We start from the raw sequence: 12,994 nt of genomic DNA, 5'->3' as shown, positions 1-12,994 counted from the left end.
CTGAGTACTTTCTTGACCTACTCATAGTGTCTGGGAGGGTGAGCTGGACTTGAGAGCTGCATATGGTGGAAGTAGCGGTGGACAGGGCGGACTGAGAGAGGGTTGATGATGGTGATGGAGTTGGTGTTCTTTCTGATGGCCTAGAATCAGTCTTTCGTTGATATAACAGTGGGATTCCCTGACTGCTGTGGTCTTGCAACGACACCTCAACATTTGCTGCTGTGCTAACCGGTGGGCTTACAGTGGGGGAAACAATGTAGCGTTGCTGACTACCTTCGTTGTGATCAGTTGCACATGTGGCACTTGAGGTTTGGTGTTGTGTCCACGCTTGCAAGTGCATGCTGGTTAAATGTCTAAGCATGCAACTGGTATTCAAATTTTTCAGATTTTTCCCTCGGCTAAAGGTCTTTGCGCACTTCTTACAGATAACCTTGGCCTGATCATGAGGATTTTGTTCAAAAAAGTGTCACACTGCACTCTTCCTACTTTGGCAGACATTTTGCGGCCTAGCACGCTGTGATCTTTTGACCCTCTGGGCAAGCTGTCCAGCAACTCTTTTGATGTTTGGAACCTGTCTTTGGCGTGCTCCGGGCCTGCCAGATAACAGCTGTTGCGATGTCGATGTCTGCTGTGGATGCTCCTCATCTGAGCTATTGGAAGCAGCACCCTCTTCCCCCAATGGATGCCAATCTGGGTCAACAACTGGGTCATCCATCACCTCCTCTTCTATGTCATGTGCACCTTCCTCTGTGTCACCGTGTATGGTGGTATAGTGTGCGGGAAGGGGCACCTGAGTCTCATCAGGGTCAGAATCTGGCTCTGTACACTGCGAGGACAATGTAGTGCTCTGAGTGAATGTACCAGCAGAATCATCCATCAGCGGCTGTGCATCAGTGCACTCCATGTCAGATTCATCTTGGCCTGGGTAATTCACCATTTCACTTGATAATCCAGGCATGGTACGTGAAAACAGCTCCATGGAGTAATCAGTAGTATGGCCTGTGTCATCCTTCAATCTTGGTTGGGGTGAAGGACACAAGGAAAGGTGTGGTTCATGAACATGAGCCTCCAATGACGACTCAGTGCTTTTACTTTTTACAACTGAAGAAGAGGAGGCGATAGAGCTGGAGGCTGAGTCAGCAATGTAAGACAAAACTTTTTCCTGATGCTCTGGCTTTAAAAGCGGTTTGCCAACTCCTAGAAAACTAAGCGTTCGAGGCCTTATGTAGCCAGACGATGACGCAGGGTCAGCACCTCCTGCATTCGGTCCTATTTTGCTCTTGCCACTACCATCAGATCCACCACCAACACCATCATTACCAGCTGCCAACCCCCGCCCAATTCCACGGCCTCTTCCACCAGCCTTCCTCATTTTTGGTAGAAATGTAGACAAAATCCAACAAACTATATAGTAATGTAAAACAAGGTACAAGGTGTCTATAGGACAGGGGAGATTTTGAATTTCTGCACACACTTGTGGACAGTGGACACTTTTGGATTGTGTGAGGCCCACTGATATCTGAGCGCTATGTGACAGGCTCGATGGCACTGCTGTGACAAAAGTGACTAGAGGATAAGGGAGATTTTGAATATCTGCACACACTTTTGGACACTGGACACTTTTGGATTGTGTGAGGCCCACTGATATCTGAGCGCTATGTGACAGGCTCGATGGCACTGCTGTGACAAAAGTGACTAGAGGATAAGGGAGATTTTGAATATCTGCACACACTTGTGGACAGTGGACACTTTTGGATTGTGTGAGGCCCACTGATATCTGAGCGCTATGTGACAGGCTTGATGGCACAGACAAAAGTGACTAGAGGATAAGGGAGATTTTGAATTTCTGCACACACTTGTGGACAGTGGACACTTTTGGATTGTGTGAGGCCCACTGATATCTGAGCGCTATGTGACAGGCTCGATGGCACTGCTGTGACAAAAGTGACTAGAGGATAAGGGAGATTTTGAATATCTGCACACACTTTTGGACACTGGACACTTTTGGATTGTGTGAGGCCCACTGATATCTGAGCGCTATGTGACAGGCTCGATGGCACTGCTGTGACAAAAGTGACTAGAGGATAAGGGAGATTTTGAATATCTGCACACACTTGTGGACAGTGGACACTTTTGGATTGTGTGAGGCCCACTGATATCTGAGCGCTATGTGACAGGCTTGATGGCACAGCTGTGACAAAAGTGACTAGAGGATAAGGGAGATTTTGAATTTCTGCACACACTTGTGGACAGTGGACACTTTTGGATTGTGTGAGGCCCACTGATATCTGAGTGCTATGTGACAGGCTCGATGGCACTCCTGTGACAAAAGTGACTAGAGGATAAGGGAGATTTTGAATATCTGCACACACTTTTGGACACTGGACACTTTTGGATTGTGTGAGGCCCACTGATATCTGAGCGCTATGTGACAGGCTCGATGGCACTGCTGTGACAAAAGTGACTAGAGGATAAGGGAGATTTTGAATATCTGCACACACTTTTGGACACTGGACACTTTTGGATTGTGTGAGGCCCACTGATATCTGAGCGCTATGTGACAGGCTCGATGGCACTGCTGTGACAAAAGTGACTAGAGGATAAGGGAGATTTTGAATATCTGCACACACTTTTGGACACTGGACACTTTTGGATTGTGTGAGGCCCACTGATATCTGAGTGCTATGTGACAGGCTCGATGGCACTGCTGTGACAAAAGTGACTAGAGGATAAGGGAGATTTTGAATATCTGCACACACTTTTGGACACTGGACACTTTTGGATTGTGTGAGGCCCACTGATATCTGAGCGCTATGTGACAGGCTCGATGGCACTGCTGTGACAAAAGTGACTAGAGGATAAGGGAGATTTTGAATATCTGCACACACTTTTGGACACTGGACACTTTTGGATTGTGTGAGGCCCACTGATATCTGAGCGCTATGTGACAGGCTCGATGGCACTGCTGTGACAAAAGTGACTAGAGGATAAGGGAGATTTTGAATTTCTGCACACACTTGTGGACAGTGGACACTTTTGGATTGTGTGAGGCCCACTGATATCTGAGCGCTATGTGACAGGCTCGATGGCACTGCTGTGACAAAAGTGACTAGAGGATAAGGGAGATTTTGAATATCTGCACACACTTTTGGACACTGGACACTTTTGGATTGTGTGAGGCCCACTGATAACTGAGCGCTATGTGACAGGCTCGATGGCACTGCTGTGACAAAAGTGACTAGAGGATAAGGGAGATTTTGAATATCTGCACACACTTTTGGACACTGGACACTTTTGGATTGTGTGAGGCCCACTGATATCTGAGCGCTATGTGACAGGCTCGATGGCACTGCTGTGACAAAAGTGACTAGAGGATAAGGGAGATTTTGAATATCTGCACACACTTTTGGACACTGGACACTTTTGGATTGTGTGAGGCCCACTGATATCTGAGCGCTATGTGACAGGCTCGATGGCACTGCTGTGACAAAAGTGACTAGAGGATAAGGGAGATTTTGAATATCTGCACACACTTTTGGACACTGGACACTTTTGGATTGTGTGAGGCCCACTGATATCTGAGCGCTATGTGACAGGCTCGATGGCACTGCTGTGACAAAAGTGACTAGAGGATAAGGGAGATTTTGAATATCTGCACACACTTTTGGACACTGGACACTTTTGGATTGTGTGAGGCCCACTGATATCTGAGCGCTATGTGACAGGCTCGATGGCACTGCTGTGACAAAAGTGACTAGAGGAAAAGGGAGATTTTGAATTTCTGCACACACTTGTGGACAGTGGACACTTTTGGATTGTGTGAGGCCCACTGATATCTGAGCGCTATGTGACAGGCTCGATGGCACTGCTGTGACAAAAGTGACTAGAGGATAAGGGAGATTTTGAATATCTGCACACACTTTTGGACACTGGACACTTTTGGATTGTGTGAGGCCCACTGATATCTGAGCGCTATGTGACAGGCTCGATGGCACAGCTGTGACAAAAGTGACTAGAGGATAAGGGAGATTTTGAATTTCTGCACACACTTGTGGACAGTGGACACTTTTGGATTGTGTGAGGCCCACTGATATCTGAGCGCTATGTGACAGGCTCGATGGCACTGCTGTGACAAAAGTGACTAGAGGATAAGGGAGATTTTGAATATCTGCACACACTTTTGGACACTGGACACTTTTGGATTGTGTGAGGCCCACTGATATCTGAGCGCTATGTGACAGGCTCGATGGCACTGCTGTGACAAAAGTGACTAGAGGATAAGGGAGATTTTGAATATCTGCACACACTTTTGGACACTGGACACTTTTGGATTGTGTGAGGCCCACTGATATCTGAGCGCTATGTGACAGGCTCGATGGCACTGCTGTGACAAAAGTGACTAGAGGATAAGGGAGATTTTGAATTTCTGCACACACTTGTGGACAGTGGACACTTTTGGATTGTGTGAGGCCCACTGATATCTGAGTGCTATGTGACAGGCTCGATTGCACAGCTGTGACAAAAGTGACTAGAGGATAAGGGAGATTTTGAATCTCTGCACACACTTTTGGACACTGGACACTTTTGGATTGTGTGAGGCCCAATGAATATCTGAGCGCTATGTGACAGGCTCGATGGCACAGCTGTGACAAAAGTGACTAGAGGATAAGGGAGATTGGATTGCTTTTAAAAAAGCAGTTTTCGGAGCAGTGGGTAAACAGCAATGCCAGCCTGTCAGGAAGCCTTAGAAGGCAGCTCAACAACCAACACCACTGATACACCACTATATAGCCTCCCCTTGCACTGCACACACAGTGATTGGTGTGTTGTGCAGGCCAAATTGCTAGCAGCAGAAGCAGTTTTTTTTTTCTTCTCAGCAGGACAAAAAAAAAAATTGGGATTGCTTTTAACAAAGCAGTTTGCGGAGCAGTGGGTAAACAGCAATGCCAGCCTGTCAGGAAGCCTTAAAAGGCAGCCCAACAACCAACACCACTGATACACCACTATATAGCCTCCCCTTGCACTGCACACACAGTGACTGGTGTGTTGTGCAGGCCAAATCGCTAGCAGCAGAAGCAGTTTTTTTGTCTTCTTCCCTGCCTAACGCTCTCCCTACAGAATCAGCAGCAACCTCTCCCTATACTAAGATCGGCAGAAGTAAGATGGCGGTCGGCGTGCACGCCCTTTTATACCCCCTGTGACGCCCACCAAAGCAAGCCAATCTCTTGCATGCCCTTCTGAAAGATGGTGGTGACCCGTGCCTATGTCATCACGTTGCCCACAGTGTCCGTGGATCCTGATTGGCTGAAAAAGAGCGCAAAACAAACTTTTGAAACGCGACTTTGGCGCGTAAGTCGCCGACCTCGTGGCCGACCTCATCCTAGGGTCGGGTTTTGTTTCATGAAACCCGACTTTGCCAAAAGTCGGCGACTTTTGAATTTTTTCGACCCGTTTCGCTCAACTCTAGGCAGCACATGTCCCCATTAGGCAGCACAGGTCCCCAGTAAGCAGCACACATCCCCAATATGCAGCACAGGTCCCCATTAGGCAGCACACATCCCCATTAGGCAGCACACATCCCCAATAGGCAGCACAGGTCCCCATTAGACAGCACAGGTCCCCAGTATGCAGCACAGGTCCCCAATATGCAGCACACATCCCCATTAGGCAGCACAGGTCCCCAATATGCAGCACATGTCCCCATTAGGCAGCACACGTCCCCATTAGGCAGCACACGTCCCCAATATGCAGCACACGTCCCCAATATGCAGCACATGTCCCCAATATGCAGCACATGTCCCCATTAGGCAGCACACATCCCCAATAGGCAGCACACGTCCCCATTAGGCAGCACATGTCCCCAATATGCAGCACATGTCCCCATTAGGCAGCACACGTCCCCATTAGGCAGCACATGTCCCCAATATGCAGCACATGTCCCCATTAGGCAGCACACATCCCCATTAGGCAGCACATGTCCCCATTAGGCAGCACACGTCCCCAATAGGCAGCACACGTCCCCACTAGGCAGCACATGTCCCCAATATGCAGCACACGTCCCCAATATGCAGCACACGTCCCCATTAGGCAGCACATGTCCCCAATATGCAGCACATGTCCCCATTAGGCAGCACACATCCCCATTAGGCAGCACATGTCCCCATTAGGCAGCACACGTCCCCAATATGCAGCACATGTCCCCATTAGGCAGGACAGGTCCCCATTAGGCAGGACAGGTCCCCAATATGCAGCCAGCACATGTCCCCTTTAGGCAGCACAGCAGGTCCCCATTAGGCAGCAGCAGCACATACTGACCTGACACAGCAGCACCGGTGTGACCAGTCCAGGATGATGAAGATGGCAGGCCGGGCCCGGGGTGACTAGGAAGGCAGGCCGCAGACCATGCGCAGCTCACACTGGGTAGCGGCGCGCGGTTCGTCCTGGTTAGTATCAGTGTGCGGGGGCCGCTGGGGTCCGGCGGGGTGTGCTCAGTCCCTGCGGCTGGCCGGCTGCACGTATCAGTGCGCGGTATCCGGCATGGCGGGCGGGACTAGGAAGCAGAGCAAGAGTCCTCCTCTGCTCCTGCTCCTTGTCGGCTGCTGCAGGAACATCAAAGTACCGGATCGCGGCTGTGAATCTCCCCGGTTCGGGGAACCGGCTGCTTTTTTAACAACCGGTTCCACCGAACCGGGGAGAACCCGCTGAATCCCACCCCTGTGTGATAGTCTATGGGGCTCTTCACATGTTTGTGATTTTTCGAGGACCGAGAGTTCCACTGAAAATCGCAGAGACATGTCTGATTTTGATCCAAAGAGTCGGATCAAAATTGGCAATGCAAGTTAGTGGGTCAGAGAAAATATCGGACTGTACTCACATGACATCTGAGTGTGATCCTATTTTCATGGACTGTCAAAATGGCGAACTCTTTTATTTCTCTACGTATGAGAAAAATGGATGTGTCACGATCAACGTGTGGCTGGACACACCGCCTCCAGCAGGGTGAATTTATGACACATGCAACCCTGGATACACCGCCTCCAGCAGGGCGAATTTAAATAATAAGACGTGCAGCTGGATACACCGCCTCCAGCAGGCAAATTTCAGAAATACACGTAAAACCGGAAACACCGCCTCCAGCAGGGTGAATTTAAATAATAAGGGGAAACACCAGGGACACAATAACAATGGTGGGCTCTGCGATAGGGAACGGGGATATGGAGACCTCCTGCACTCCCCTGAGTCAGTGTCTCTACACTCCTACCGATCCCTAGGCCGGTTCCGCACCGGGCGCCGCTCAGGATACCTTTAAACCCTAGCTCGCCCTGCACCTACCCCTTTCTAGTGAAATGGCCGGTGCAGAAATTAATCCCACCACTGCACTGAAACACACATAAAGGAAAGGCACACACAGGGAAAACCACTTAGCTTTACTCTGTTGCCCTAGCTCCTGGCAACAGAGTCCACCACCAGAATGCAGCTCTCCTCCTGAAACGCTGCCAACAAGCTCTGTCAGAGCTGCAAGGAAATCCCCTCTGACTCCTTCCACACCAGGGCTCTGACCGTGCTGCAAGGAGCTCTCTCCAGCTCCTTCCTCCACCAGGGATGGTTGGAAAAGAATATTATCACCAACGCTGATTGCAACACCTGTGACTCTTTTATAGCAGAGCCAGCATCACACCTGCATTACAATCATGTGCACTAAACTAAAGAAACAGAGTGCAATGACGCTCACCACCACCGGGGGCAAACTTAGAACAAAGGACACCAGTGCAATAATCCCAATGGCCACCGGGGCAAAAACCACGCTTAAGCACACAGCTTAAAGAAAAAAAAAGGTTACATGTGCTTTTAACTGTCCTGATCCCGCATGGATCATGACAGTACCCTCCCTTTAATCAGGGGCCTCTGGACCCTCAAGACCACTCCCCATCAGGGAACCACCTACAGCGGGGACGCCCAGACCCAGAGTTCACCCCAGCAACTACCTGCACGTCAGGTTGATGACAAACGAGCCCGCTGGTATTGGCAACTTATGTTCTGGAGGCACCACACATCTCCGAAGCGCTGACCTGGGGAACGAGTTGTGTATGTGTATGTTTGGTATCAGCTGGTAACACTCCACAACACACTTCCACTGGATGTTTTTCGGTGGCCACCCATACACGCTCGTTCACACACATGTCCGGACCCGAACGTTTATTGCCACTCGTTCGTTTGTCACCATTTGGAGAACTCTTTCTGGGATTGACAACAGAGGCGTCCCCCTGTGTCACCACACTCACACCCCCGCACTTCACCAAGGGGTACACCCCCCTCCAACCCCTTCCACCACGAGGTCTGCGCCTCCCAGGGTGGGCCAATGGCCAGGGTTGACACTTGCCCCTACTCTCCTGCAGCTCATCTGCTGCCCTCACCAGAGAGGAAGGGGTCCGTTGAAGAGAGACGGCAGAGACAGTAGTTCCTAGGCAGCAGCCCTCACACGACTGACTACCTCCCTAGTCCACCAATCTAAAACCGTGTTGCGTTTTTCAGACCAAGGGAGGCCCACAGTGACAGGTGCTGGATTTCCCTCCAAGACGTAGTATGACTGGGTCTTGTCATGATGTTCACTATACAGCCCAATGTCTTCCACGACTTGGTTTAACCCCCCCTGGCTCAGTGGGACAAAGTCAATGACCTGGACGCTTATGGCTCTGTCCGGCGTCTCATACCTCAGACCATGAATCTGGACAAACTGAGCATCCACCAGACTGACTTCAGCTCCACTGTTCACAAGCACCGGTATGCCCTCAGGTACCTCGCCAACCAACACCTCTGCTGACATGGTACCTTCTGAGGGTGAGGAGGAAATATACACTCCCAGGTCGTCTTCCTCCACACGACCAGGGGGGCACGGCTTCTCTGACAATACAGTATTTTCGGTGTCAGTGCCAAGGGCTAAATCATTAGTCTGCTCACTACAGGGACATACCCCTTTACCTTGGGGACCACCAGGCAGCACCATGGGGACACCGACTCCACCCACCTGCCTGGGTACGTCCGCCTGTATAAGCAAGTCCTGCTCCCCAGCAGCGACTCCACGGCACATCCTTGTCAAAGCCGTATATGGACCCTCTAGTTGAGGCAGAGGATAGGCCTCAGACCCATAATTCCGCTGCAGGTGCTGCTGAACCGCATCATTCAACTCCTCACCAATCTCCGTGAGGGCCAGCAACAACTGCTCGCTGGTCTGAACTTGGCCCATGGCTCACCAGATGGAAAAAAATGTTAGGGTTGGTGATAATGTCACGATCAACGTGTGGCTGGACACACCGCCTCCAGCAGGGCGAATTTATGACACACGTGACCCTGGATACACCGCCTCCAGCAGGGCGAATTTAAATAATATGGGGAAACAACAGGGACACAATAACAATGGTGGGCCCTGTGATAGGGAATGGGGATATGGAGACCTCCTGCACTCCCCTGAGTGAGTGTCTCTACACTCCTACTGATCCCTAGGTACCAGAATGCACCAGAATGCAGCTCTCCTCCTGAAATGCTGCCAACAAGCTCTGTCAGAGCTGCAAGGAAATCCCCTCTGACTCCTTCCACACCAGGGCTCTGACCGTGCTGCAAGGAGCTCTCTCCAGCTCCTTCCTCCACCAGGGATGGTTGGAAAAGAATATTATCACCAACAATGATTGCAACACCTGTGACTCTTTTATAGCAGAGCCAGCAATAACACCTGCATTACAATCATGTGCACTAACCTAAAGAAACAGAATGCAATGACACTCACCACCATCGGGGGCAAACTTAGAACTAAGGACACCAGTGCAATAAACCCAATGGCTACCAGGGGCAAAAACCTCGCTTAAGCACACAGCTTAAAGAAAAAAAAGGTTACATGTGCTTTTAACTGTCCTGATCCCGCATGGATCATGACAGGATGAACCTTAAACCGCACTCTGATCAATCTATAATCAAACTCTGATCAAAGTCTGATCAGAATACTTTGGACATGTGAATGAGCCTTTGTATTCCATATGCAATAATTCAAGATTTTTACCATTTAAAGTCTCATTCAGATGTGTTTTTCATATATAGAACTCATGTACCCATTATAGTCTATGGGTTTGTTCACATGTCTGTGTTTGTTTTTTTGGGAACCATTTGTCCACATCTCTGTGGAGGAGAAGGTTGTGGACCATGTGTCTGCCAAAAAATGATAGAGACATTTTAGATGTTGATCCAAGTCATAAATCAAAATTACTTAGGTCAAATTAGTCTACAGATTCCTGAAAATCATTGACAGCACACATTGTCATCCATGGTTATCCATGTTACATCCGTGTGCTGTCTGTTTTGTTGCATTATAGTGGATAGGAGAGGCTTTCTATAGTTTTTTTTTTTCATATGAGAAAATTACTGATCGTAAAAACTGAATCCAAACAGTAATGAAAATCTGCTCAAAAACTCTGATCAAAATTGGACTTGTGTTTGCACAGAACTCCCAAATGGTAACACCCAACTGTCAAATTACTCAAAGTTTTAGGAGGGATAAGGGAGAAACAGGAAGAGCCAAGACATAAGAATTACCAAAACTGACAAGACCTGAATAAAGCAAGTCTTCCTGTGGTCACTGTTGACCTAAATGGGATTACCCAAAATAAGCGATATAATATGCCATAATTTCTTGTAGTTCACACTGAAGTTACAACACAGCAACAAGAACTTTAACCCCTTTGTTCAGGTAATTGTAAGCGGTTCCAGAGGTCTTAATGATACCATAACCTTATAAAATGGGAGAACACCTCAAAATATCAACTCATTGCATTTACAACAGTTTTATAATACATGCCTGTTGTACCTAATATGAGCTGGATAGATTTAACTAAGGCTGGAAGCAATGTTTTTGGATCTCGCAAGTTGGAATCCTATCCAATCCTTAGGCTGAGGTCATACTTACGAGAAACTCGCATCAATACCCGGCACTGCCGCTGGCACTTGGGACCGGAGTGTGAGGCTGCATGTATTTCTATACAGCCACACACTCCGGTCCGAGCGCCGGCGGCAGTGGTGCCGGGTATTGATCCGAGATACTCTCACAAGTTTTTTACATGTCTGACCCCGGCCTTAAAGTGAATGTGTTGTCTGAAAATAACCAATTGTTTAAGTCAGGTTTTCTTGTTAAACGTATTGTCTAAACATTTTTTATGTTTTATTTTCATTTTCCATATCATTATCTGTATTAAAAAAATTCTTGCAATTTTCACACTGGCCACTCGACCTAGTTTTAGACTCAAGCGTCTTGTTGCTTACTGCAGGCACCTTGACATAAGCATCAATATATTGGCTCTGACACTATTGATTTGTATACAAGTATTTTCCAAACATGCTCTGATCTTGGCAAAGGTCATTGTGAAGAAAAAGAGAGGAGGTGAGCTGTGACCATCACTTATTTTTTAACGTGAACCTTTCAGGTAATTCATGGTGCTCAAACTGCGGACAGCATGAATCTCATCCTGGTTGCATGATTGCAGCCAGGTTTATTATTCTCTGAAATGGTCTAGTGTTTCAGATGAAATACACTTTGAAAATCCATAGCTAATATTTTCCTTTCTCCCTGCACAGCTCCAGGTGGTCTTTCACTAAGTATACAAAAGGGAGAGACCTGTCAATCACCTGCAGGCGATACTGGGAAGAGGTGGCCAGGGGTGGAGCTGAACTAGTCTGGTCTCCAGTTGAGGTCTCAGGTTATGGTCCCCAGCCAGAGCTTTAGAATATATGTTCTCTGAAATGCCTAAGCATTTCAGAGAATAAAATGCCAACCACCATCATGCTTCCGGGCTGTGATTCATGCTGCCTGCAGATCGGTCAGCACGAAGCGCCTGACAGGTTACCTTCAATGTTAGATCCAGTGTTATCTACTGTGTATTTAGGGGTCATCTCTACATAACAGGAAATATGAGTCTATTGTTAGAATTAGTTGCCAGTGTGAATATTGCAAGATTTTATTTATATAGATGGAAAATATTATCAAAAATGAAGACAAAACATAAAAATCAATTTAAAAAATATGAGTGATTTTGTGATGACAGACAACATTTTTTTTTGTTATATGTGGACCATACTCAAAATTGCAATATGGCCATGTGCTTGTGCCCTTAAAAGGTAGGAAGAGAGAAATCACGCTTTGTGCACTGCAAATAACCGTTTCTATCTTTTTTCCATCCATTTTTGTATGTGCTTTAAGTCAATTTTCTAACTTCTGCCTTTTCTTTACAGCCCTCTGTACGGAGGAATGTGTCCATGGGAGGTGCGTGTCACCAGATACTTGTCACTGTGAGCCAGGATGGGGAGGTGCAGACTGCTCTAGTGGTGAGTCCTCAATGATACATAATACAGCCTCTGTAAAATCTAAATTAAAATTACAGATGGTCAATAAACTCTAAATGTTTATTCGTGGTACAAAACGTTAAAATGTAAGTGACACCTTCTGCGAGTGACACAATGTCGCAGATTTCACTGTGGAACTCAGGCTACGTGCACATAGTGATGGCGCCTACTATCGTGTGTATAAGTTCATGAGATATATAGGTCTAACTATGGCTACATTGAATGTAGTCCATGAACCGCTTGTGCAATTAGCCCGTTTTCTGATTTTTCTGCGGATTTATCTCTCTGCTGCAATATCCAGAGGAAATCTCTGACACATGGAGGAAACTGTTATAGATTTGAACATTTGCCGACGTGCATTAGGCTGGAAACACACACATAGTTGTGAGACGTAGCTTGAGATGTAGTTTCTGCTGTAATTGAGTTAAAGGCAAAAGTGGATCCAGCGGGATGGAGAAGTCAAATTTTTTTAAATATTTTTTTCATGCATTTTGAATCCACTTCTGGTTTTGGCTCAAAAACGTCACAAAAGGTATACTAAAATTTGGCAATGAAAAGGTTTTTGGTGTTTCAGCCTCACCCCGTAATTTGTTGTGCAATCCCAAATCCAAAA

The 12,994-nt window shown here is 47.5% G+C and overlaps 1 protein-coding gene across 8 annotated transcripts in view; it reads left to right on the top strand.

The window, feature by feature from the left end:
- The window catches only part of MEGF11 (multiple EGF like domains 11), an 815,865-nt gene that overhangs the window by 314,986 nt on the left and 487,885 nt on the right, over nt 1-12,994 (top strand). For all 8 annotated transcript variants that reach the window (XM_073568888.1, XM_073568889.1, XM_073568884.1 and 5 more), the window contains one exon: nt 12,271-12,363. In XM_073568888.1, the coding sequence (XP_073424989.1) occupies nt 12,271-12,363 (93 nt within the window). The remainder of the gene's footprint in view (nt 1-12,270; nt 12,364-12,994) is intronic.

Source organism: Dendrobates tinctorius, unplaced genomic scaffold, assembly GCF_039654945.1.
Source record: "Dendrobates tinctorius isolate UK_male_01 unplaced genomic scaffold, ASM3965494v1 ptg000022l, whole genome shotgun sequence".
Taxonomy (NCBI): Eukaryota; Metazoa; Chordata; class Amphibia; order Anura; family Dendrobatidae; genus Dendrobates; species Dendrobates tinctorius.
This window is presented reverse-complemented; position numbering and strand designations above follow the sequence as displayed.